At 52.0% G+C, this 27,572-nt stretch overlaps 3 protein-coding genes across 3 annotated transcripts in view; all 3 read left to right on the top strand.

Moving 5' to 3' along the window:
- Positions 1 to 6,984, top strand: part of LOC121589590 — a 43,101-nt gene extending 36,117 nt beyond the window's left edge. Inside the window, 9 exon segments of the mRNA XM_041908646.1 lie at positions 6 to 1,481; positions 1,754 to 1,875; positions 2,003 to 2,008; positions 2,107 to 2,707; positions 2,710 to 2,846; positions 2,848 to 2,887; positions 2,890 to 2,969; positions 3,587 to 3,727; positions 3,825 to 6,984. Coding sequence (XP_041764580.1) covers positions 6 to 1,481; positions 1,754 to 1,875; positions 2,003 to 2,008; positions 2,107 to 2,707; positions 2,710 to 2,846; positions 2,848 to 2,887; positions 2,890 to 2,969; positions 3,587 to 3,727; positions 3,825 to 3,896 — 2,675 coding nt within the window. The 3' untranslated portion in view covers positions 3,897 to 6,984.
- A 1,433-nt stretch (positions 6,985 to 8,417) lies between these two features.
- LOC121589589 lies at positions 8,418 to 22,507 on the top strand. Its single transcript, XM_041908630.1, has 7 exons — positions 8,418 to 10,605; positions 13,162 to 15,431; positions 15,509 to 15,717; positions 15,801 to 16,150; positions 17,336 to 17,499; positions 17,567 to 20,556; positions 20,689 to 22,507. The coding sequence occupies exons 1-7, from the start codon at positions 9,926 to 9,928 to the stop codon at positions 21,406 to 21,408; spliced, it is 7,383 nt and encodes a 2,460-aa protein (XP_041764564.1). The 5' UTR covers positions 8,418 to 9,925; the 3' UTR covers positions 21,409 to 22,507.
- A 3,093-nt stretch (positions 22,508 to 25,600) lies between these two features.
- LOC121587994 (mitochondrial ornithine transporter 1) lies at positions 25,601 to 27,540 on the top strand. Its single transcript, XM_041905429.1, has 2 exons — positions 25,601 to 26,598; positions 26,670 to 27,540. Exons 1-2 carry the CDS (start codon positions 26,532 to 26,534, stop codon positions 27,506 to 27,508), a joined length of 906 nt encoding a protein of 301 aa, XP_041761363.1. The 5' UTR covers positions 25,601 to 26,531; the 3' UTR covers positions 27,509 to 27,540.
- The last annotated feature ends 32 nt before the right edge of the window (positions 27,541 to 27,572 follow it).

The raw sequence follows: 27,572 nt of genomic DNA, 5'->3' as shown, positions 1-27,572 counted from the left end.
CGCAGATACTATCCAATCGACACCGCCACCTCCAGCCCCAGCACCGCACAGGAAGTCTTCGATCGATTGTGATAACATGTCCCTGTTGCAACAGCAGCAGCAGCAGCAACAACAACAACCGGGACAGCAGCAAAAGCAACACCAGCTGCAACATCTACAGCAACTTCAGCAGCAGCAACAGCAATCGCAACAGCAACAGCAGCAGCAAGGGCAACCCCAACAACCGCAACAATCACAGCAACAGCAGCAGTTCAACCACGGCCAGGCGACCAGCGCCGACGTGCAGTCCACGCTCAAGGACATTCGGCTGTGTCTGCAGAAGACAAAAAGCCTGAACCTAGCTAGCGGCAACCAATCGCGGAAAGCGTTCGACAAGGGCAGTCTGTGCGCGACCGGCGACTTTCCCGACCCGCTCGGCCCGGTGGGCAGCGGGACGGTCGGAACCGCCGGGAGCGGTGGCGGCGCTGGTACCGGCCCGAGCCTCTCCCCGATCTGGATACCGCGCACACGCGCCAGCGACGACTTTGCCGGCAAACCGCTCGCAGGGGCAACGGGCCCGACTGCGGCCAGCGGTGCTGGAACGCTGTCGAACGGGCTGCAGCCCGGGGTCGGAGTATCTGGGCCGTCCTGCAAGCTCTCCTCCTCGCCAGTGTGCTCTAAACCGGTGGCCGTCGCGGGGCCCGATTTTGCCGACGAGACAGACGTGCTGATCGGGCAAGGTTCCGGTGGGCCAGCCTCGAAAACGCTGGCCCTGGTGGACGAGGACGAGGACCCGGACACCGATCTCGAAACCGACCGGCTGCTCGGGCACCAGCGGCTCGACGACCAGGGCTTCTACGACGAGAGCGGCAGCGGCAAGCTGTGGAGTACGGGCGAGCGCAAGACGGGCGCCTCGCGCCTGCTCACCCTCGGCAAGGTTTCGCCGAAGCAACAGCAGCAGCAGCAGCAGGGCGCATCCCAACCGGCCGGTGTGGCCGGTGGCGCAGCGCGGGATACGGCCGCGAACGGGAAGCTGCCAGCCTCCGGTCCGCTCGGCGAACGGCTCACTGGCACGGTGGGAGTGCGCAACGGTCCCCAGCCGAACGGAAGTGCCGGGGGAAGCAGCTTCCTTCCCGGGGGTGGCGGCAGCGGCAGCTCGACCGGTATGGCGGGCACTGGCGCCAGCGTTCCCCTGCCGGATCTTGGTATTGCGGCCTCGGCGTCGCTGCCGCCAGCGTCCGGCGCGCCCAGTACGGCGAATGGTGGCGCCGGCGGGACGGCTAGCGCCAAGAGCGCCAAGCCGCCGAGCGGCAACCTGATCAACTTCAACGGTCCGAACGAGCCGCAGACGCAGCTGACGTCGCCGAATCCGAGCCCGCAGCACTCGCTCGGCGAGGGCAACCTGCTGGACAAGTCGAACGATTCCGGCAGCCCGGGCGGGTCGACCAAATCGAAATCGCTGCACAACAACGACTCGAAGCGAAAGTCGAAGAACAAGGAGGGTAAGTGGGGTGTGCTTGGGAGGGGAATGGGGATGGTGGTGGGACGTGTGACGTTAATTGTAATGTGTTCACCCTTTCTCTGTCACTACTATGCTGGCACACATGTTGATGGACTGTTCGCTGTAAGTAAACTAATCCCGTGCAAACTAGATTGCTTTTTAGTTCGATTGCCATGTCCGGCGTCTGTAGCTATAGATATCTATATAGATATATAGGACGTAAAACGAACGCGTCTTGCTCATTGTATTCTATCCCGTTTCACAGTGCTGCAGTTCTTATTGAAGGTGTCCTGTTCCGGGCCCGTTACCTAGGATCTACCCAGCTCGTGTGCGAAGGACAGCCCACAAAGTCGACCCGCATGTTGCAGGCAGAGGAAGCCGTATCTAGAATAAAGGTAGGAACCGAACTACCGATTTGCTTGCTTACTCAATCGACATACTAACGTTCTATTCTCTGTCTTATGCAATGCAACGACTCAACACGATGCTCCACGCAAACACCTGGTCCTGTTCCGGCTTAAGGCTTTGGTAAGCCACAGCTCTCCACAGCCCCTCGTTTGCGCAACCGTACATAATAATTGAGTTTTTGTTTTCTTCTATTTCGCTCTTCCCCCTCCTCCCACCAGTCACCGGACGGTGAGGTTCAGCCCAGCACTGAGGTCGACCTGTTCATCTCGACCGAAAAGATCATGGTGCTGAACACGGACTTGAAGGAGATCATGATGGACCACGCGCTCCGCACCATCTCCTACATTGCCGACATCGGCGATCTGGTGGTGCTGATGGCCCGGCGCCGCTTCGTGCCGCAGGACGTCGACTCGACCGACTCATCGGGCGGGGCGGGCACCGGCTCGGGCACGCACACGGCCGGGCACGGGGCGGGCAGTGGCAGCACGCCCTCCCAGAAGCTGGCTGGCGGCCCGAAGGGCAACCGGACGCCAAAGATGATCTGCCACGTGTTCGAGAGCGAGGAGGCCCAGTTCATCGCGCAGAGCATCGGGCAGGCGTTCCAGGTCGCGTACATGGAGTTCCTGAAGGCGAACGGAATTGAGGACCACAGCTTTATGAAGGAGATGGACTACCAGGAGGTGCTGAACAGCCAGGAGATCTTCGGCGACGAGCTGGAGATATTCGCCAAGAAGGAGCTGCAGAAGGAGGTGGTGGTGCCGAAGGCGAAGGGCGAAATACTCGGCGTGGTCATCGTCGAGTCCGGCTGGGGCTCGATGCTGCGACGGTCGTGATCGCGAACCTGGCGTCGGCGGGGGCGGCCGCCCGCTGCGGCCAGCTGAACATCGGCGACCAGATCATCGCGATCAACGGGCTGAGCCTGGTCGGGCTGCCGCTCTCCACCTGCCAGGGGTACATCAAAGAACACCAAGAACCAGACGGTGGTGAAGTTCACGGTCGTGCGTGCGCGCCGGTCGTGGAGGTGAAGATCAAGCGCCCGAACACCAAGTACCAGCTCGGCTTCAGCGTACAGAACGGTGTGGTAGGTATCGGGTGGGTGGGTTGGAAGAATTGTTGAAAGAAAAGTGTTTCGCAATGAATCATCAGTGAAGAGTCAATAGAATCATGTATCGAATGTTTAACGTACATCCTGGGAAGAGTGATGCATCTTGAGATTACCCAAACTTACAAGAGCTGTATGTATCTAGAATTTCATGAACTTTTGAAGAATTGTGAAACTTGAAATTCATGAATCTTATCATAGAAATTCAAGAGCTTTTTAAACTACGAAGTTATAGGTTCAGAATCCTGTAATTCAATGAAAAACCCGCACATAGAGATTCTTGAAGATTTCCGATTCTTTGGAAAGAACATTGGAGACTCTTTATTGGATTAAAAGATTCAGGTTGATTGACTCATTGCAAAGATTCTGCATCTGAATTGGAAGATATAGGTACAGAAACCTGTAATTCAATGAAGAACTCGCACTTAGAGATTCTCGGATGATTCCTGATTCTTTGGAAAAAGAACATTGGAGATTCTTTATTGGATTAAGAGATTCAAATTAATTGACTCATTGCAAAGATTCTGAAGAAGGTCCTAACCCATAGTGGCTACATCTGCAAGACTCTTTGTCTACATTTGTCTGTGTATTTATAGATTTGCAGCCTGCTGCGCGGAGGAATTGCGGAGCGGGGTGGTGTTCGCGTCGGCCACCGCATCATCGAGATCAACAACCAAAGCGTCGTCGCGGTACCGCACGAAAAGATTGTGAATCTCCTAGCCACGTCTGTTGGTGAGGTATGTGGACGCGGTGGATCTGCTGTTGCTAGCGTCACGATACTGGCATCAAAGACACTTCTCACTCTCTACTTTTTTCCTTTCTTCCTCACACCAGATACTGATGAAAACCATGCCGACGTCCATGTTCCGACTGCTCACTGGACAGGAGAATCCGATATACATATAAATTTGTCATTTTTGCTCGCAAGCGGCAGGAACCACCGAGCAGGAGGCCTACGCTTGCGGGAGGCAGATGTTTTGCAGGAAGGGAAAGAAGAAATAAAAAACACACACACACAAACACAGACACACATTTACACACAGACAACGTTCCAAAGCTATGTGTGTACACGTTATGATTTCTCTGTATGGGGTATACATATATGAAGAAAAACGCGATTATCTATGTGTGTGTGTATATTTATAGCAATCTTTTTGGAATTGATTCATAACCTTGGCCTTGCAAACTTACATAATTATCGTTATGAATATAATATATACAAACAAAAAACTCACACACACACACGAACACACTCATGAACACTCACAAGGGTACACTAACACACATAATCGCAGATCACAAAACGCTTTACGCCATACGTAACCCAAAAAAGAAACAGATACATACCAGGGTGTGCGGAGACGCATAGTATATGCCCAGGGCCTCAATACACATTAAACGCAAAACCTTGGCTTTACATAATGGCATTTCACGAGTACATGTATATCGTTGGGTTTAACAATTAAAGAAGGCAACAACAGAAACAAAAAAAAAACGCAAGGTATTAAACAGTATAGCTTTTGCAGTTTTGATGGTAGCGAGACCGGAAGCCACAAGATAACAAGCCGTACAGAGCAACAGAAAAGAGAAAAAAAATTGGAAGCTATAGAATCGAGTTGAAGCACAAGCAGGCAAAAGAAAGAGAGAAACAAATACGAAACACTTATCTATCGAAACATTTCACTAATGGAGCAGAGCTAGTAGAGGAACAAAGAAAAGCACAACACAAAAAAAAAACAAAAAAAAACATCCAAACCGATGAGACCGGTGCAACAACCAAAGAGATACCATTTATTGTAACTACCTTAATGGGGCAAGGCAAAATAGGCAAGCTGAAGGCAAGGCAGAGAATGAGAGAACTTGTAGCGAACAAAAAGCAAAACAAGGAAACAATGAAGAAGAAGAATCTCAGAAACTGATATATTTTTTGAAATCATTTAAATAAGCAAAATTAAGCTAAAACTGCAACACTCTGAAAACCAGGAACGCAAACAATGGTACGCTAGAATGAGCAAAAGAAGAAAGGCAACACACACATACGTACACACAAACATATACATACTAACCAGCAGCTAGCAAGACCTTCGTAGTGGGCGAAAGAGAGAGAGAGAGAGCGATAAGCTTAGTGGCTTGGTTGTGGAGCCGCGAACACGATGACATGAGCTATGAGAACCTTGAACCGGAGAGCGTAAACTCACTATTGATCTGGTTCGCCATTATACTTTTTCGATGCTACTCCGTTGTGGTGACCGAAGGCGATAATTTTGTTTAAAAAAAAGTCAAACAAAATGACACACAAACATACGCACACCACAAAACCCAGAGCCGTCGAAAGGGAAGGCAAAGCTCGAACGTCTATCGATGCAGGTGGGTCCATATTCCCACTGCTTCATCCATATCGCTTCTGGAGGTACAAAACAGCCCTCATCGTGGAAAAGTACTCACCGGCTACTTGCGCTCCATTATAATAAACAAGCAAACAAAACACACTCACACATACACACAAAAAAACTACTCTACTGTCCATATATTGTGTAAAGGGATTTATATCGGTGGGAGTTGTTTAAGATTGAATGGGTTAGCTGTCCATTTAAAGGCAATATTGCGACTGGGGTGTAGCGACAGGTAGTAGCTATGCCACTGGCACACGGTCTACAATGCGTGGGTGATGACGTGACGTGAGAACAAGGCTAGCAGCAAGGAACCACAGTAGAAAGAAGAAACTTTAAACACCGTCCTTAAGCAGAAGAGAAAACGGAGCCAGTGACAGACAGCACATAAAACAAGTAAGCAGAAAAAACGCGGAAGAAACATTAAAATGCTCATACCAAAAAGGCAATCGCACAGCAGTGAAAGAGGCCGGTCGTTACAGCTCTCTTACAGCTTCTGTTAATCTGTTAATTACGAATATCTACATGTCTTCGGTTAGCAACTCGCCCCTTGCCGATAAACTCTGTATCCTTAGAGGTCCTAATGCTGGGCCAACAATGTTTGAGGAAGCGGTAAAAAGTATTACACACATTTTGGTGGACGGGGAAATGGAAATGAAATTCTATGAAACATTTCTTTGCATAACGCTATCGCTTTTCGTATGCCGTGAACAGTATTTGCTTTCGACTTTCGACTAATTTTATTAAACTCTGTCTCACTCTCACTCCTTTTCTCCATCGTGTTTGTTTTGATTCGCATGTTTTTTTTATACACTCCTAACGTAACGCGTCGCGTAACGCTGTTACGATTTTGCGACTACTAGGCCGGTGGCTATAGTGCAACCAAAACAGTAAACCGTTGCAAACGGCCGACGGAATGTCAAGTTAACTGCTGAAACGTTGCGCAACGTTCAACCAAGACATTGCAGTAGCAAGCAAAGCAAAGACGCAACAGAAAGTAAAAAAAATTAAACAAACAACCAAATGGCCGCCTATTTACGAACCAATGGTTTGACAATTGTTTTCGGAAAAATGATTTTGGATATTTACTTCTGCAATTTGTAAAAAAAAAAAAACAAACAAACTAAACAACACATTTGAGGGTGTGCTGTGTCTGAACAAAATAATATGAGTAAATATTAGATAAATGTAAAGAACAAAACAAACAAAACCATGCATACAACTAACATACACATATACACAAAAAAACAACCACGCGCGCGCAAAAAAGAAGCAAAGAAGCAAAAAACACAAGGGAATAGTAGCAAAAGGCGCAAAAGCAAACGGGCGAAAAAAGGACAAAACAATTGGCCGCGATTACACGAATGAAGCATGCAGCAAAATTTAAACAAAAAAAAAAACAACAACAAATAAACAGCTAATCAAATCAATTAAACAATGTAATAACTTAACTGTCATCTTGTGTAACGTATAAATACGGCGTTTGATAGCTACTAACAAAACCAAAACAAAAAAACCGAATGCGTATTTATCACTAAAACAAAACAGAACAAAACTACTGTATATTAGCATGGGCTGAAATAAATATACATATATAAAACATACACGAGCGCGGCCGGACTGTCGGCTGCTGTGCGAAACTGTTTACTGTTTACAAAGCAGGAAGCCGAAACTACCTTCCTTCTCTCTCGTTTTGCTAGTATTTGGCGTAGGTTTATTGTTGTTGCTGTGTTTTTAATATTATTGTTTTAACTTCAGCCGTTTGTAATCCATTTATTTCTTTGTTTTACTCATTGTTTTATATTTATTTTAGCCATCATTTCGCTCGTACCTAACATAGATTTATTGTTTTTTTTATTTCAGTCTTTTTATTGTACTTTGTATTGCTCTTTTTTAAATATTTTTTTTAACCATTCATACTTCAATTTTCATCATCGTCCAAAAATTCCTATACGTATGCGCCTTGTTTGAAATAAGATAGAAATAAAAACATATATTTTTTGACATTTTGCCCACACTTGTTGTATTTTAATATTATTTTTTCAGCTTCAGCCTTTTGGAATCCATTTATTTCTTTGTTTTACTCATTGTTTTACATTCATTTTACTCATTGTTTCGCTCGTTCTTCTCTTAGTTTTATGTTTTTTTGTTTTTATTTAAGACTTTTTTATTGTACTTTTTTATTTTTTTGTATTGTTTTTTTTAAACATTTTTACATTAATTTTCTCCGTCGTTTACAAATTCCTATCCGCCTCGTTATAAATAAGATGCACATAAAAACATATATTTTTGACATTTTAACAAACGCGCACAGACGCCAAGGCACTGCAACAGATACGCACGCAGGACGATGAAAAACTCCTTTTTCCTGCTCGAAACGTACGGCGAGGAAAACAGGACCTTCCAGAATCGGTGTGCGTGTGTGTGTGGATAGTGCTCGACACTGCTCGAGTGCTTGAAAATCTGTCAATGCCGTTGCGCGATTGCTGTGGTACCGTGGTGGGTAGATGAGTGGGTGAGGCGAGATTTGATGGATCTCTGAATCTCAACTAGCCCGTCTTTGCAAGGACAACAAACACACACACACGCGCACTCGTATAGAGGGTGCGAATGAGCGTAAGAAAAAAATATATATATCCCACCGTAGCATATCTCTCGCAATTTTTCCCTCCGCACCCAATCGCACGGCGCTCTCTCGCTTTTTCCGTCGCTCCGGATGCCGTTACCGTTCTGCTTGTATGGGTGTTTCAGTAGGACGAAAACCAAACCCTTGTTGTTCGAGCACTTGCGAGGACGTCTCCGCGAAAATGCAGAGTAGGAAGAAGGATGGAAACGAACGGGTCGGGAAAAACACTCCCGTGAGCACAAACCATCGCGCAGACTTCGGGAAAATCCTGGCGAGCGCGGTTCTGAGAACTAAACAGTGAGAGCGAGAGAGAAAGAGAGAGAGAGAGCGAGCGCGGGTCCTGCGTATCCTGCTGCTTCGCCGGAAAGAGTCGGCAAGCAGTGCGTGTGCGTGTGTGTGCGTGTGTGGTGCCCGCGCGAGCGCGCTCGTACACCAGAGCGGGACGGGCGAGCTGCGAGCAAAATTAAAGATGAATGCACAGATATATACGTGCCTCATCTTGCTCAGGCGCCGTTTTTCCAGCAAAGCTTTAAGTGTCGGAAGCGGAAAACGGATCGACCGTGTTGGAAGCCACGCTCTCGGGCCATCCACCCACCCCCGCCTTCCCCGATCCGGAATCTCCCGTCCGCAGAGACGAGCTAGGTAAACGGGCAGGAAAAGCGTGAGGACACATCATCGAAGAAGAAGCGGAAGCGCACACACACACAAAAAACGGGAAAGAAGAAAAGCACCAAACCAAAAAGGACATCCTACCGCGGCCACTGGCACGGCGAAATTTCGCCACATACACATCGCATCGCACCAGGACACTGCTACGGGGGTGGCGCAGCGTGAGCGTTGCGTCGGTTGGTTGGGTGTCGTGAAAAGTCGCAACCGTGTGTGTCCCCGCGAGCGGGTAGCAGCCAGCAGCAGCCAGCAGCAGCCAACAGTCTCGCACAACGCGGCCAGCAGCCAAACGGAACGGTCGGAATAGAGTTTTTGTTTTTTTCTTCTTCTGGTTGTGTTTTCTTTGCTGCAGTTCAGCGCCGCTCGGTGGGCATATCACGCATTGCGTTGCTGGGTTGCCGCCCCTCTGGCAGTGCAAAAACGCGGTGGTCCTGCCCGCAAAGGCAGAGCGGTGCGGCGTACCCGCACACCGTATGGTTCGGGCGTGCTGGTCAGCCGACCAGCGGAAGATGGCCACCAGCCACCGGGACGGACGGGACGGCCCCGACCAGGAAGCATCCGCGGAACAGTGCTGGTGAATTCGGGCAGAGTGAACTTGCTGGGGTGTGTGTGTGTGTGTGTGTGAAGCAAAAAGAAGAAGAACAAAAAAATAGAAAAAAAGGAAAAGCAAACGGGAAAAGCGCAAAAACGAGGAAAAACGGTGCTTTCGGTAGTTCGTGGTGGTGTTGTGTGTGCGCCTTGAGTAGGTGGGAAGTGGTGTGCGTGTGTGTGTGCATGAGAGAGTGTTTCCTTCTCCCCCCACATTGGTCTTCATTCGGAACAGGCTCGGGGGGAGGCACGGTGGTAGGTAAAGGCAAAAAAAACGGGCGAAATGATGATTTGTTTGGAGGCGCTTCCTGCCACCTAAAGGGGCCGCCCTGTTCCGCGTTTCGGGGGGAGGGGCTGGTGATGATGATGATGATGATGATGATAATGATGCTGGGGGACGACGCCGCCCCGTGCCCGAAAGCGATAGTAGCGAACATTACATAAGGAAGTGGCACAAAGTTGCACATTCGGCTTCAAAATACACGCACACACATACAGAAGAGAAGTGAAAAAAAAACGGCATAGAACGTCACACCCACACACACGTATAGGGGCGTCCAAACAAACGGCTGTACATCGGTTACCCCCTTTTCTGTTGTCGGTGTTGTGTTGGTCCCCGATCACGATCCCCGACCGCACCCGCATCAACCTCAACTCCGGGTAAGATGCCCAAACTTCTGGACAGTGATCTCGACTCACCGATAGCGAACCTGATCAAGCGCGGGCCCGGCGCGACCATCAACAACGGCAGCAGCTCGAGCAAGCAGAGCGCCCACTACTCGAACGACACGACCAGCGAGAAGTCGGACGGCGGCGGCCCGTTCGAGTCGATCGTCGGCCGGCACCATCTGGTCGGTGGCGGCGGCGGCGGCGGCGGCCTCGGCGGTGTCGGCGGCAACTCCAACTCGTCGTCCTCGTTCTTCTCGTCCGCGTACGACGCGAAGGACGGGTCGAACGAGGGCGGCGGCAGCAGCTACGGCAGTGCGGCCGTCGGCCTGGCAGCAGGCCCACCGGCCCTCGGCGGTCCCGGGCAGCCGCCGCCGCTGCCGCCCCAGAGCGCGTTCTTCCAATCAACCGCCACTGCAACCACCACCGCCAGCAGCAACCATCGGGACGGCGGGAAGGGCGGGCGGGACGGACCGCCCGCCGCCGGTCCCGAGTCGCGTGTCAAAAAGTATCGCCATCAGCAGTTCAGCAAGAACATCTACATCGGCACGAAGAACGCGGAGAAGTGGGACACGCTCCGGAACGTGCTGCTGTTCAAGAACGATGTGGAGTTTGTGTCCTTTCTGCTCAAGCTGGCGGAGAGCAACTGCTGGAAGAAGGACTCGCCGCTGCTGAACGGGTAGGTCGGTCGGGTTGTGGCCTGTTGCCTAATATCCTCCAGCGTGTGCGGGTTTTATGGGCCCCCCTTCGAGGTAGTCCAAGCGTAGTCCAAGGTAGTCCAATCTCCTACTCCAGGTCTTGGAACATGCTAGAACTCGAGACCTGCGAGATTTGTTGGGGATTGGAGCATTCAAGAATATTAAACAGCAGGAAAGCTATAGCCAAGCGCCATAAAGATGCAGTTGAAGTAAAATGAGCAACAGTTAGTTATGCAGTTTACCAGTTTATGACCTCAGCAGAGTGATAAAGGAGTGAGAGCGATGAATGCGATATGCAATACGATTCTAGGGACAATAAAAGTAAGGTGTACACACTCCTTCATCTCCAACATCCAGACCAGGGCAGATGATAGTATTGCAAAGCCTGAACGTTGCTATTGAATTTCCAATATGCTGAGTGAACTTTTATGGCGCTACCAGAAGAATGGAAATCGTGGGAATGGTTTAGAAAAATGCAATAGGTGATGCATTTCAGAAAAATATGAGCGCACATTAGATGCTCTCATACGGGTTAGGAAACACGCGGTGCGATCGGCACAAACGCAGGAGTCGTAGGAGAGATGAGGAGGAGATATTAGGACTGATGCCTTAGGACAGTCAGTCAGAGCTCTATGACTGTCTCATATCCTGAGTGAACTTTTATGGGATGTTTAAGACATGTCTATCAAGCTGTGTAGAATACGTCAGAGCCAAAGGAGCAATATTCTAAAGATCTAAAAAGCAGAGACCTGACATACAAAAAGCATCAACTAAAGTGAGGTGTGCGTATTGCAATATCCAATTCCAATATTGCAAATCCCGAGATTAGATGCAATTAAATGTGTAATCTTTTAATGGGCTTTGCATGCTCATGAAATGGTTGAAATGTGGTTGATAATGATGCATTTGCTGCAAAATGAGAGGTTAGAGGTTTTTTAGAATTCCGAAGGAACGGTCAGGTTGTTAGATAGATGGATTGGATCTTAAAAAAACCCCAATTACTCTTGTGCCGTAAATCTTAGATGTGTGCAATTCGATGCACTTAGATTTCGTGCAATCGGCAGTGACCGACGCTCGAGTACATTTGCAGTTTACTGCCTAAAAGCTATTATCACATTCTTATCATTTTGAGTGAGCATTTTAAGAGTTTTTCAAGACGAGGTGATAAAAACAAGTGAAGTCGAATAAGGCAAACGGCAAATGAGTAACATTAGCGGAAAGAGTTGTCCATTTTCCAGATTGCAATGCTGGTGGAATGAGGAAGTATGAGTGATTTCATTGCGAAGTGCGCTATGTATGATAGAAGTGTACTGGATCCTTAAGGCCTTTATCGCCTTTTTAATAGCCTGAGAATGATTGTTATGCAATTGTATTTTAATGACTGAAAAGGTTTCTAACTACAGGATGCATTTGAGGCAAGAGGAGCAACACACCAATTAGTTTTATACCTTTTGAAGATCTTGTAGTTAGTAGCTTCAATTTCAGTTGAATGATTTTAGGACCAGAAGGCTCTTACATAACTTATGTTATAGAAATCATAAATGTAGCAGTTCAGAGCTAAGCTAAACTAATACAACAAATTATAGGATCATTTGAGTGAGATATTTGGATATACAGCTCCACATACGCTATAGCAATGATAGTAAAGTGGTTAAGCATGCTTAAAATTTAGATCTTTATTCAAAGCCTGGAACAAACGTAGCTTAAAATAATGTCCACCAATACAGGCCAGTCCGTCCATGAACGTATCCAAAGGAACTCCCAAACCTCATCTCACTCAATGCCTAAAGAGGAAAAATCAACTTTGAATCAACAAAATCAAACACCTCCTCCAGCAACTCAATTTTTAGTCATCTCCTTGAAGCATACATCCAATTGGTGATGCCGCTTCTACTGGCTCGCTAGCCTCTGTATATTACTGGAAGAATTTCAGATCTAATTTGCAGCCACCCAACATGTGGCTTTTTTGCACATGTTTACATTTTTTCTAAAACCCACCAAAATTATAGCTTGCCTAACACATTTACGTTGTTTTGTTTCGAACAACAACGTTTTTTTTGTTTTTTTCCGCTTCACGTCGATGGGTAACATATTATCAAATTTATGATCAGTTAACGAATTATAAGTAATTAGTCAGTGGCAACTATACAGAAAGGAAAACAAAATCTTTCTTTCTGCATTGGCGCTACTCATGCTCTGAATCAGTAGCGATATTTGTCACGCGTACACCATGAACTGCTCATAGCCTTTTGGTAACATCTGGAACTAACGACAGCGACAGAGTTAGTTCAATTCTCAGTTCTTGCAGTAGTCAGAGAGAGAGAGAGTGAGATAAAAGCGACGAAGAGAGGGAGGGACGAGCGCTTACTTAGCTTTAGTTATCGATGTTATTATCACTTAAAGATCGTCAATTTCGACTAGGGTTCAAAAAGTTGACTAGGGGGGAAATTTTGCAAAATTTTCCTACTGGATTCACTCACATAACCTGTTCTTCTGGCATTGTTTTTTCTTTACTTATTTTTGCATTTTTGAATCAGATTTCACAGTGAAACGCTACCGCTGAAGCCGCAAGGAGCCGCCACCAAGAGTGGACGGACGAAATCGGGCTCCCGTGGGAAGCAGCAGCTGCAGGAACCGCCACAGGACAACCAGCAACTGCTCGACCAGCAACAACAGCAGCAGCAGCAGCAGCTACAGTCGTCATCAATCAGCTTCGCCAGCGCCAAATCGATCGGGGGCGCGGGCAAGAAAACCAAGAGAGTACAATTTAACAAGAATGTAAATATTATCCATAAGCTCGAGGACGGCAGCCGGCGCAAGATGGTGTCCTTCGGCGAGAAGGCCCTGGCGGACGAGCCGGCCCCGCACCAGCACGACGAGGACTCCGCGCCCGTACCTGACGACGAGGACGGTGGTGAGGAGGACGAGGACGACGACGACGACGACGACGAGGGGGAGGAGATGGAGGAGGACGCGGAGGACCCGGAGGAGGACGAGGAGGAGGGCGAGGACGGCGAGGAGGGCGAGGAGGACGAGGAGGAGGAAGAGGAAGAAGAGGAGGAGGGCGAGGAGAAGGAGGCGCTGGCAGGGAGCGGGGCGGAGGGCCCGACCGAGGAGCGGAAGGTCGAGCCGGCGTTCCTCGGCGACGGCAGCAAGGAGCAGGAGCAGTCGAGCGTGAGCAACCACGACGCGTACCTGATGGACGACCTCGTGAAGAAGACGCTGCGCAAAACGCTCCCGCCCCCGAGCACGCCCGCGTCTGCGGCGACGAACCGGCAGCAGCAAAGCAACGAGGTGCAGCAGGACTCGATCAGCAGCACGATGGGATCGGTTTCAGAGGACTCCCTCAACACGGAGACGGAGGTGCTGGACTACCGCATCGCGGAGAAGATCAAAACCGAGCTGGAGGAGAAGCAGAAGCTGGAGCGCCGGGCGCACACCGGCGGCGAGGAGCTGCCGACCACGTCCAACTTCTTCGACCAGTGCGACCAGTTCGAGCAGCCGGAGGAGAAGCCGCCGGTTCCGGCCGCCGCCAAGAAGGGCCAGGACCGGTCCCGTGCCGCGGGGGCGACCGATCGACCCGCGTACGGTGGCGTACGCAAGCGGGGCCGACGCGCGGCCACGGCCCACGACTCGGCCAACGTCAACCTGCACATCGAGTACGAGGAGCAGGAGTACCGGCCGCTGCCTGGGGCGGCTCGGGGGACCAGCACGGCCGATGGGGGGCCCTCGGCCGAGAAGACCGCCTTCCTGGGGCCCGCCGGCCGCCAGCTCGGGCTGGGCCCGCACGGCACTGCGCCGGCCGGCCGCCGGCCGAAGGGCACCGGCACGGCCAAGAACAAGGTGTGCACCGGGTGCAGCATCAAGCACGGGGCGGACCAGTGCCCGCTCAGCACGCCGCTGCGTGCGATCAGCAACAAAATCGAGCTTACCCAGTGGCTGGAGCAGAACGAGGACCTGATCAAGAAGCACAAGCTGTTCCTGAAGCCGCCCGGCACCGGCGACGAGCTGGACGACGAGATGGACGACCAGTACGACGAGGACGAGGACGACGACGAGGACGACGTGGAGGACGAGGAGGACGACGGCGGGGAGAGCAGCCGGGGCAATGGGAAGGTGGAGCTGACGCCCTCCTTTTCCGAGGTGTCGGTGCCGCCCGAGTTCGAGCTGCGGCCGTGTCCGCAGTCGAGCGCCAACGGCACGATCAGCAGCACCACGCAGGGCGCAGACGCGTTGCAGCTGCAAAAGCTGGGCCAGCTGGGTGACTCGCAGCCACCGGTATCGCTGCCCCCGCAGCAGCAGCAGCAGGGGCAAGGCCACGACCTGCAGCAGGATCAGGACTCGCTGCTCGACTCCAAGAGCTCCCTGCCACCGGCATCCACGCTGGCCGGGTTCGCCGGCACGCTCGGCGCGGACCGGGAGACGGCCCCCAAGAGCCGGCCGGCCGGCGGGCACGGGCTCAGCATCTACACGACCACCTTTATCGCGAAGTATACGAAACTAGGGCCCCTCACCGGGCAGATTGTGCGCGAGACGGAGATCCAGGACGACTGCACGATGCGCCACATCTTCGAAACGTTCGACGGCGCCAAGTCAACGTACACGAGCACGGAGAACAAAAACTTCTCCAACTGGTTGCGCTACATCCGGCCGGCCCGCAACCGGGAGCAGAAGAACTGCGTCCTGCAGGTGCACGACGGCAGCATCTACTTCGTCACGTGTCGGGACCTGGAGCCGGGCGCCGAGCTGCTCTACTGGAGCAACGACAGCAACTCGGCCTGGGGCAAGAAGAAGATGGAGAAAACGAGTAAGTAGGGGTGGAGCTTGCCGAATGATGTGGGAGACGTGCTCATGGTGTCTCTGTTTTTCTCTCTCCATTTTTAGACTGCGGCGGCTGCAACCTCAAGTTTGACCATCCGTTCTACTACCGCACCCACTGCTCGGTGTTTCACGATCCCGGCTTCAGCCTGACGATCCGCAAGTACCACTGCAAGGTGTGCGGTGCGGCCGTGCTCGGCAAGGAGAACATCATGAAGCACGCCGAAAAGCTGCACGACGGCAAGGGCGCATATCAGTGTCAATTCTGTCAAAAGGTAGGAATAGAGATGGATAGCGAAAGAGAAAGACCCTTAGCTGGCTAAACTGACGAGCAATCCCCCCGTTTTTGTCGTTCCAGTTCTTCCTGCGGCTGAACTATCTCGAGATGCATCGCACGTACGGCTGCAGTGCGAACCCGCAGCGCACCCGGCCGCTGTGCGATTTCTGCGGCCGCAAGTTCTGCCAGCCGCAAAAGCTGAAGGTCCACATCAAGCGCATGCACAGCGACATGGCGGACGTGCTGCGCGACTTCCAGTGCAAGCTCTGCTCGAAGCTGCTCGGCTCGCGGGCCGCCCTCCAGCGCCACTCGAAGGAGGTGCACAGCCGCAACTCGGCCGTCGTCAGCTGCCCGCGGTGCCAGAAGCTGTTCCAGAACCGGTCGAACCTGAAGATCCACATGCTGACGCACTCGGGCGTCCGGCCGTTCAAGTAAGTCTCTCAAAGAGCGATTGAAATCATTGCTGAATGATTGGTTTCATGTGAAGTGATTCAACGAGATTTCACTCACGACAGAGAGTTATTGAACTCACGAATGACTCAACTCAGCGAGATTGAGTTACTGTTTGACGTGAAAAGCTCTCCTCAAGATTGAACTCTCGAAGGAGCTCTCCAACTCGATATTTCACTCATCGAGTTTTCATTCACGAGAGACAGAGAGAAAGAGAGAGCTCACGAAAGATTGAACTCAATGTGTTTGAGTTGCTGTTTGGCGTGGAGAGTTCAACAGTTCACCTCAAGATTGAATTCTCATTGAGATATTTCACTCATGAAAGAGCTTTTGTATTCAAGGATGATTCAGCTTAGTTTGATTAAGTTTGTATTTGACGTGGAAAGCCTAATAGCTCTCCTCAAGATTGAATTCTTAAAAGAGCTCTCAAACTCGAGATATACTCACGAGAGACGAGATACAGACGAAACTCAAACGATTGAGATTTGACTCACGAAAGAGCTATTGAACGCTTCTAATTCAGCTAATTTAGCTCAGTGTGATTGAGTTTGCTATTGGACGTGGAAAGCTTAATAGCTCTCCTCAAGATTGAACTCTCGAAAGAGCTCTCAAACTCGACATATGCACTCACGAGAGACGAGAAACAGACGAGACTCGCGAATGATTCATCTCAGTGTAATTGAATTGCTGTTTGACGTGAAAAGTTAAACAGCACCCCTCAAGATTGAACTCCCGAAAGAGTTCTAGAACTCTAGATCTCACTCACAAAAGAGCAATTGAACTCAAGGATGATTCAACTCAGTGTGATTAAGTGTCTGTTTGACATGGAGAGCTCATTAACTCGCCTCAAGATTGAACTCTCGAAAGAGCTCTCAAATTCATACGGTTCCATTCTTGACTCTCTTACTCGACGCGGCTCTCGACTGCAGTGAATGGGGTTTAATTCACTGAGCGTATTTCAAGTCACCCGAAAGAGCTACATTGCTAAATATTGCACGCTAAAAGGTTAAAGAGCAAGTGTAGTTGCTTCTGTCCCAATATGAATCGATCTCGTCCGGTTGTGTAGCAGCGGATGCATTTAACGAACAGATCATCGGGGTCGGCCCGCGGGGCAGTGTTCATTACGCTGCTTAAGCGTGCTCTAACGAATCTCCGTACCTTTCCAGATGCGCGGAAAACGAATGTACGGCTGCGTTTACCACCAAGCAGTGTTTGCAGTTCCACTACAAGAAGGTGCACGGCTACACCCAGGAGCAGATGCCAAAGATCGAGCGCAGTGTGGCGTACACGTTCGACGCCTACTCTGGCGGGCTGAACGATGGAATCATTGGTATGCATGTCACACACCTCTCCCACGCACTGTTACAACTTACCAACTGTACGAATCCATTCCACAGATGAGGTCCAGCGTCGGCAGAGACACAAATCGACCGCATCGGAGGAGGGCGGGTACGGCGGTGAGAAGGTGGAGCGGAAAAAGCGCTCACGCCAGCTGGCCCATTTCGACGAGACGTCATCGCTGCAGCAGCAGCAGCAGCAGTCCGAGCTTGGGCTTGGGCACGAACCGGTCGACCAGGCGAAGGTAACGCCCCAGCACCTCCAACAGCAGCTGTCGCCTCAGCAGCCGCAGCTAGACTATCCCAGCACACCTCCCGCCGTGCAGCGCCTCTCAACGACACATCCATCAACCGGGCAGCTCGTGCTGCCGACTGCCGACCTGCTCCAGAAGGACGCCGAGCTGCACCAGCAGAAGCTGCTACGTCAGCAGCAGCAGCAGCAGCTCGCCGCCGTACATCAAGCCGACGAGCAGCAGGACGAGCAGGGCGTGGAGCAGAGCAACGCGCTGCACCAGCACGAGCTGCACCAGGCCGACCCGCACCTGGACGACCCGGTGCTCGGGAAGGCGGAGCAGGAGCAGGAGTCGGCGCTGCACCATCACCACCATCATCAGCAGCTGGCCCGGCTGCCGTCGCCCTTCTCGAACAATCTGCTCAAGACGAAGAACATCCTCGAATCGTTCAACGATCTCTGCCGGAACGAGAGCAACCTGTCGCTGCTGTCGACGAAGATCAGCTCGATACTGAACAACAACCTGAAGGACATTGCAAAGGTGGCGGCTATCGGCACGCCAGCGGGCAGCAACGGCGGCAGCGTGGAGGACATCCGCAAGAGCATGCTCGAGCAGCAGGGGCTGGACGGGGAGAGTCGAGCCGATCGGCTGGAGGACCTACAGCAGCAGCAGCAGCAGCACCAGCAGCACCAGCAGCAGCAGCATGAGCAACAGCAGCAACAGCAGCAACATCATCACCAGCAGCAGCAGCAGCAGCATCTGGTCCACCATGCCCTAGCAGACGAGCAGTCGAAGCCGAACAGCCTCAACGTGAGCCAGCTGCATCGGCTCAACATATCAAACCAGCTGGATGCGGGTTCGGCGGCGGCTGCGGCGGCTGCCGCGGCGGCCGCAGCAGCAGCGGCGGCGGCGGCCGCCCTCCAGTACAAGCCGGGCACGGGCGAGGACGAGCTGAAGAGCGTCGGCGAGGTGGATAGCAGCTTCGTCGACATGGCGTCGCTGGCGAGCAACCTCAAGTACAAGGAGTACATCAACGGGGGCGGCAATGCGGGGCTCGTGATCAGCAAGGGCAGCAAGAAGTGGATCAGCGACGCGGACCAGCTGCCGGGTGGGGGTGGCGGCGACAGCGGCGGCCAGCAGGGGGCCGAGCCGGGCGGCATGCTGAGCACGGTGACGGGGCGCGACTTCCTCACCAAGCTGATCATGAACGGGAACGTCAACACGCCGCCGCCGAACGTGGCGGACGAGGAGGAGGAGGACGACGACAACTCGACCATACTGGACGTGGTCGACTCGAACAACCCGAACCAGCAGAGCTCGCACGCCCAGCTGCAGCAGTACACGTCCAACTTTACCGGCCTCAACCTGCCCGACCTACCCTCGTTCCAGAGCCACGCGTTCCAGGGGCACTTCAACCACCAGACGCTGCTCGGCTCATTCTACAACAACGCGGGCACGGGCGGGGCGGGCCGCAACACGATCAACACCATCCCGACGTCGGCGAGCATGCTGGTGGAGGCGGCCCTCAACTCGGTCAGCAACATCATCACCGAGGCGGAGATCAGCACGAACCAGGCGGGCCAGGGCCAGGGCGGCCTCCATCTGAGCCACATCGATCCGGCGGCCAGCGGGACGGACGCAACTGGCAGTGGCGGCGGCGGCGGCGGCGGTGGCAACAACAACAACAATAACAGCCTCTCCGGCGGCACCTTCACCACCGGCCCGATCGACGAGTCGGTGGACGAGATGAAGCTGCTCAAGTCGCACCACTTCTCGATGCAGCTCAACTCGATCTCGCAGTACTCGGCCCAGTCGACGAACGACTCGGGCATCCTGTCGATCCGGGGCGCGGGCAGCGGCCGGCCCAAGTCGCGCGAGAAGCTCGCCATCTACGAGGACAGCGAGATGCTCGGGTACGAGGGCCAGCCGCATCTCGGCCAGCAGCTGCAGGGCACGCCGCACAACAAGCTGACGGCGAGCGTCGACTCCGTGCGCAGCGCGCTCTCTCCCGACGGGCAGACGGGCGAGTTTGGGTACGCGGCGACACCGACCGCCACGAGCCGGCAGCACATCGGGGCCGGCGGGTCGCCGGTCCGGTCCAGCTCGCGCCAGATCTACGCCGAGCACGATCTGATCTCGCCCGCCTCGACGCCGTCGCTGCCGCGGTACGACTTCGGGCCGACCGATGCCGGCCACTACGGCGGTGCCGGCCGGCGCCAGGACGCCAAAACGATCAGCTCGCTCACGCTCGACAGCTTCGAGTCGAACCTGAAGGATGCGCACCACATGCAGCAGCTGTCGAGCGACGAGGACAACAGCATCGTGATCGCGGAGAACCTGTCCGTCAGCGCGGTCCAGTCGGAGGAGTCGAAGCTGAAGCTGTCGAGCGGGTCGGCGGCGGCGGTGGCGGCGGCCACCAACAGCAACGCGCCGAGCAACGCCGGCAGCGGTGCGGCCGACTTCATCCAGAGCCACCAGAAGTACGGCGAGACGGGCCGGGCGCTCGGCGGCTCCAACCTGCCGACCACGGCGGACATGCGCATCAAGTACGGCACCGACGAGCTGGTCGACTTTCAGCGCAACAGCGCGATCGGGGACGCGTCCGACTTCCAGGGGCTGGACATGTCGTCCCGGTCCACCGTGTCCGCCTACCACCACACGAACTTCCAGCTGTCGACGCAGGCGGGCAGCAATCTGCACTTTAACCGCTACCACCATCACATCTACGACATACTGAGCGAGCGGGAGCAGCAGCAGCAGCAGCAGCAGCAGCAGCAGCAGCAGCAGCAGCAGCAGCAACAGCAACAACAGCAGCAACAACAGCAACCTCAGCAACAACAATCCCAACAGCATCATCATCAGCAACAGCAGGCCCAACAACAACAGCAGCAACAGCAGCAACAACAGCAACACCATCAACACCAACATCAGCACCATCACCATCAGCATCAAACACAGCAACAACAACAACACACTCAACAACAACAGCAACAACAGCAGCAGCAGCAGCAGCAGCAACAAGAATCGTTCCAGCTCGAGCAAACCCAGCTGCAGCATCTCGTGCAGGAGCACGTCCAGGGCCAGGACTCGGACGCGGACCAGTCGGTGACGGTGGACCTGAGCCGCGGCTCCAGCTACCTCGTCCAGTCGCCGCCGACGCCCGCCCTCTCCTACAGCAGCCACCACCATCCGGACATGATACGGATGGTGTCGCTCGATCTCAGCTCCAACACCGGCTCGCACCACGCGGTCAACAATGGGTCGCATCACGCGGTGCGCCACGCCACCTCCTTCCTCTCCACCCAGATACAGCCGGCCGACCACCATCGGCTGCTGGCCGGGGACCAGCTGTCCGCCGCCGGCAACCATCGCCTGCTGGTCAGCGACCCTGCCACGCACCTCATCTTCGAGCAGAACAACCGGCTGCTGTCGGACGCTACCGGGCAGCCGGCCGCGGCAGCCCCGCCGCCGCCACCACCGCGCCACGTCGTGTCGCCGAGCCGTGGGTTCGGGGCGTACCACCATCATCACCACCATCACCATCACCATCAGGTCGGCTCCAGCAACTATCACCATTCGATGAAGCAGAACATTGCCTCGCCACCGATCAACCAGCACGGCTCGTCGGCCGCCGCCGCCGCCTATCACCCATTCCCGACGTACTATTAAACTGAGGTGACAGCCACACCCCGCAATACAGGATACCAAGGTAGTTGTACAGCTTTTGTCGATGGCACAAAGGGTTGAGAAAAAAAAACACTCTCACACACACACACTCTCGAATTTTGACTGAGAAAAGAGATACGCGGTCAGCTAGTGTCCGTAGAATAAGTAACTGATGTCTACCCAAACAAGGAAAGCAACAAAACAAAACAAAAACAACAAAGATTATCCAGATTTGTTCGCAGCCATGCAAGGAGCGCGAAAGAGCGAACGATAAAGCGGTGGCGAACCAGTATTGATGTGTAGGACGCGGTGTTCCACTTAAAAGTTAAGTCGCTAAATTGTCATCCTGCTCTTCCGCAGCCCTGTAGCCGACCGACCAACGTGGGGAAGCGATGCTTGATTTTTTAGAGTAAATTCAGCACCTAATTCAGCACCGTAACGCATAACGCGGCGTTACGTTGCGCTGCGTCGCGTGGGTGGAGCTTCTTTGCAGCCGTGCGACGTGCGCTTCACCGCTAACCGAGGGCTTACCGGGGGTTCCACTTCATGATGGTGGACTTTTTTTTTTGCACAAATTAAAAAAAAAAACATAGAGATGAACTCAACCCGCAAAACGAACGAACGGTGATTACGTTCTGAGCATCAAAAGGAAGGTCAGAATGAAACCAAACAACAACAACAACAACCGAAGCAGAAACAAACAACAGACAAAACGAATAGTATATTAACGGTCCCACCAAATGTTGCAAACTTAACGGCGCATCGTTCAAAACCTCGAAAACGATACTCTCATAAAAATAAAAAAAACTACGAATATTAACATGTACCAAATGAAACATGAAAAATTAAACGCAAACAAAAACAAACAAACAATACGAATCAACAACAAACACGCTGTCCTGTATGGCTGTATAGCTGCACAACCGATCGGATCCCTTGACAATCGCCGGACTAACGCGCGAGTTCCGGGGAGTCAGACATCGGAGGTACTGGTTCAAGCTGCGCGTTACTGTGCAATATTTAAGAGATGCGGCTGGGATCGGACACACTCTCTCTCTCTCTCTCTCTCTCTTATCCTTACACGAAGTGTAAATGTGCCAAACAAAAAAGAAGAAGAAGAAGAAGAAGAAATGTTACTTATCACATCCACATCTCAAGTTCAAGCCCTTTAGTTTCGTTTCCTTTCTGGTTGTTGTTTGCTCAGCTATCTCAGGAAGGACCGCACGCACGCACGCACATAATATCCAATGCCAGGCCAGCACTCCTCGGCGGGAGTTCGAGTTGGCTAGTAAGCGTTAGTAAGCGTTAGTAACGTTTCCTTTGCGTTTCAGTTGTTGCCCCTTGTTGCTCGATGGTAGTAGGAACGCACAGAACGGTCGAGCGCTTACTCGAAAACCGAAACGTATCATTTGTACAGAGAGGTGCGCGGGCAGCTACTAGCCGGTTTGTTAAATTTGTCGTACTAAATGAGAGCGAGAAAGAAAGAAAGAGAGAGAGAGAGAGAGAGAGAGAGAGAGAGAGAGGGAAAGAGAAGGGAAGAAGGAGAGCGCGAGATATCTTACAAACTTCAGTGTTGTACCAACCTTCCAAGCATCCAACCTTACGACGGATCGCACTCCTTATTGTACCCACCCAATTGTTGTTGCTTTTCTCAGTGTCAGTTCAGTACCATCCTGGCCTCCTTTTCTGTCCCTTCTACTTCAATAATTACTAAATAGAATTTGTGTGTGTTTAACAATCAAATGGAAACAGATACCGATTACAAAGAAAGTAAAACAAAAAAAAAAGAAAGAAACAAGCAAAACATAATAAATACACCTAATCCTTTTACAGATTTAAGGATCTAAGAAGCATTGTAGAATCACATACACGATGGTAAAAGGGAAAGAAAAAAACACATCTTTGATGAAGTATATTACTTACTACTGGTTTAATGTGAATAATAGACATCAAGACTACACCGGCACGCGGTGTGTGTGTGCGTAAAACAGAATTTATAGGAAGAGAAAGAAGCAGAGAGGAAGGAATAGAGCAAGAGAGAAAGAGAAACAGCGAGAGATACACATAAAACGATAGCCATAAAAAAACACTGTCAACATGATAAGAGAGGTGCAAAAGGGAGGAGAGAGAAAAAGCAAGTAATGAACAGAGTAGCGCTGTCCTTTAAAAAGGCCAAGTGTATTATAAATAGATCGTAATAAATATATATAAAACTAAGCACGTGTTACTAAGCGGGGATTGGATTTGGATAGACGACACTTGGCAGTAAGTGGTAGTTAATCTTATTTTGGATAATAATGCAATATTTAAACTGTGGTAGTGTAGCAGTTTGCACCGGCAAAGAAATTCACCACACCGAAGAAAGAAGATCTTGAACGTTTCACTACATTATCTACCTAACATCTGATCGCTGATGAGGATGAGCTTTGAAAAATCCTGGATGAAGTCTTACACGCCCGTCAGTTGATTGCGATGGATTATCAACGCAACTGTTCATCAACCAAGGCCATCAATCAATAACCTCCAGCTTATTGAGCAAATTCAGGGGTATCTCAAGGACCTACCAAAGCAGCCTGCCTCAGAATCTATTCTGAAGACTTATGCGCCCTTCTGCTACTTCGGTAGGTTATGTGTACCGTTCGACAGCAGAGAATGCAGAGTTAAGGCGTCAGAATTAGGTTCAGGTAGGTACCTGTAGGACATCGGGCTAAGCATGGATGATTGATATTGGCAGACATTACTGGGCGAGGTGCTCAATCATGTGGTGATTGGCGAGCTTGATCGGTCATATTTGCATTACGTAGTTTATGATCGATATCTATTATGACACATAGGTCGAATCATTCGACAAAGGTCCAAGTGATGGGAGAAGTTGGAAAAAATCCAAAGACGACTTCGGAAATGTCGGAACCGATTCCGGAAGGTACATTCGACCAGAATTATTCGGAGTCGTCCGGAATCGGAGTAGGTTAGAGTCGGAGTCGTCCGGCCATAGCCTTTGCAGGGATTTTATCGTAAAGCATTGCGATCGTCGTTAAACGTTATTCTTAGAAATAAACAAAACTAAAGGAAATTAAATTCCGTCTCCAGACTAGAGTTGGTCAAAAATAACAACAAAGCGGAACTGGGTCTGGACGGTTCCAAATAAAATCAGAACCAGTTTGGAAAGGTTAGGTTCAATCGCTTACGTCTGAACCGCCTCCCTAAAGTGTTTGAAGCGTTGATGGAACCTCTTGGTACACTAGCAACAAAACGATTTGCCCGGTTTACGGTGTTCAAGTGTTTTGAGGCGATCGGTAGGTTGGCAATGAGCTACGATCACTCCATATTAGTTTCTGTAATGAAATTGGATAATTTTTCTTTGTATTTTTCCGTTGTTGGTTAGAGCTACACTGAATATATTGAAATAAAAACTGTCCCATAATCTAAAACTGCACGAACTAAGGCGCAGTTCACTTGACGCTATGTGATCCATTAGTCTTGAGCTATGACTTCTTGTTGTATCCATAGTAGGTATGTGGAAGTCTAGGTTCATTTCTGAATTGAACCTATAATGGGCATTTTGTTAAAGTCTTACGCTAATTTACAAATATCGGTCAACTACGATTCCCGACGATTCCGTATGATGCCCAAGATTCATACGATTCCAACAATTCCAGACGATTCCGACGATTTCGGACAATTCCGGACAATTCTGAACGATTCCGAACATTTCAAGAGGAGCTAGCGATTCTCTTTCTCTGGAGTCGGAATCGGAAGCAACCTTGCCAGAACCGGAGCACCGGAGATGGGTTCTACTCCGGATGATTCCGACTCTAGCTTGATTCTTAATCCGGCTGACTCTGAGCGATTCCGACTCCAGCCGACTCCAACTCCGAATCCAGAGGACTCGGAACTAACAACTAGCAATTACCGGAATCAGATCGGAGTCGTGGGAGATCCCTAGAGCGCCCATCACTACATTCACTCACATTGAAACTATGCGTTTCTTCTTGGAGAGAATCGAATGAGCCCTTTGTTTGTTATCTTTGGACTTTTCCCAACCTTTTTTGCTTATCTCCATCACCTCTATCTAAACTGAGTCATTGCCAGCCGTATGGTAAAAGCCCGTTTGGCAGGAGGTTTTAAGCCACACGTGCGCATTCAACACCGTTTTGTCCGGGGACTCTACCTCAAGTGCTCTACTCCACTTGTTAAATGTCATTTGCCTGCCTCACCACCTCCCCAAGGTAGCTGCCTCTCCCACCAGGCAACCGTGAGCAGTGAGTGCGGAAACCACGTGCTTTTGCGTGGGGATTTGTTTTCGTTTTGGCGAGCGCTGGGCACTCACGCGCGCGCACAGTGACCGCTCACGCAGTGGCCTCACCGTAGGCGGTATGTCATCATCTGCCAAAGCCGTCTTACGCAGGCACGTGTGTGATTGCGCGATTGTCCCAAGCCCCCGGGGGCCTCCGAAATCAGTGTTTGCCGTTTGAAGCGACACACACACACACACCGCAGCGACGCAACCAGTTTCCCGGAGATGTGCACCCATCCTCGAACCGTGGCGTCCCACCGATTAGGCCGATTCTGCGTCGTCGTCAGCGTTCGGTCGCGAAAACAAATAAAGTTAGGCTGACAACAAGGAGACGGCCGAGATAAGGCGCCACGGGGCTCTGGTGACTGACGATTCGTCGCTGGTCGTCGCCCGCTGCTCGCTGCTGCCGCGCTGCTTATCATCAATCGCCACACATTGTGTATATGCTGCGCGTTCTTCAAAAAGAAATATCTCTGTTTGGAACGCTGTCGTGCTCTCTTTCTCGCTTCGACAGCAGCCCTCCCCTTCCCCTGGTGCGACCAGCGACAGTGCGACGGTTAGGAATTAGTGTGTAGCTCGCTCATGTTAGCAACAGGGCCGCGGAGCGCGTGCCTGTCCAGTGTGTGAAGGGTTGCAGTGTGATCGATCGTGTTTCGTGAAGACACAGTACACCTTCCAGCATCAATCAGCAGATCTGAACAATCAAGCCAAAGCGTCCAAAGGACCGCAGCGTGCATTTTTAAAGCACGGTGACGCAGCAGCCCTCAAAACCCCCCCTCCCTTTAAGGGATCAGCAAACGCAGCGAGCTCAGACAGAGATCAAACAAACATGCACGGCGCGGGCGAATCGAGCAGTTTGAAAACGGGCATGATTGACTTCATCGCCGGCACGTTGGGTAAGCACGCGAACCGACACACCGACCCCACGCAGCTTCTAACGCACTCCCTTCTCCTCTTTTTGGCACAGGTGGTGTGGCGCTCGTGTACGTCAGCCAGCCGATGGACACGGTGAAGGTGAAGATGCAAACGTTTCCCGGCCTGTACAAGGGACTGGTCAACTGCACGCTGCAAACGTTCCGGCGGGACGGGATCGTGCGCGGCCTGTACGCCGGCACGCTGCCCGCGGTCGTCGCGAACGTCGCGGAAAACTCAGTATTATTCGCCGCGTACGGCGCGTGCCAGCAGGCGGTCGGTCGCCTCGTTCACAAACCCGCCGTGGCTGACCTGTCCGCGCTCGAGAACGCGACGGCCGGCTTTCTGGCCGCGTTCTTCTCCTCCTTCACGCTCTGCCCGACCGAGCTGATCAAGTGCAAGCTGCAGGCGCTGCGCGAAACGGCCGGCGGCGGCAAAGGCCGCCCGACCATCTCCTCGTACGCGCTCGTCAGCCAGATCCTGCGCACCGAGGGCGTGCCGGGCATGTTCCGCGGCCTCACGTCCACGTTTGCGCGCGAAATGCCGGGCTACTTTTTCTTCTTCGGCGGGTACGAGCAGACGCGGGCGCTGCTGGCCCGCCCCGGCCAGTCGAAGGACGAGATCGGGCCGGTGCGCACGATGGTGGCCGGTGCGGTCGGGGGCGTCGCGCTCTGGACGGTCATCTTTCCCGCGGACGTGATCAAGAGCCGCATCCAGGTGTACAGTATGCGGGCGAGCATGACGCAGGTCGGGCTGGACATCTTCCGGAAGGAGGGCGCACTGGCCTTCTACAACGGGCTGCTGCCGACGATCGTGCGCACCATACCGGCGACCGCCGTGCTGTTCGTGGTGTACGAGTACACGAAGAAGACGCTCACGAAGCTGCTAGAGTAGTAGAGGAGTAGCTTTTTTTTTTGTTTGTTTATTGTACCGGTTGTTGTTACTTTCTTTGTCTCTT

The sequence above is a fragment of the Anopheles merus genome, chromosome X (genome assembly GCF_017562075.2).
Source record: "Anopheles merus strain MAF chromosome X, AmerM5.1, whole genome shotgun sequence".
In the NCBI taxonomy this organism is placed as follows: Eukaryota; Metazoa; Arthropoda; class Insecta; order Diptera; family Culicidae; genus Anopheles; species Anopheles merus.
This window is presented reverse-complemented; position numbering and strand designations above follow the sequence as displayed.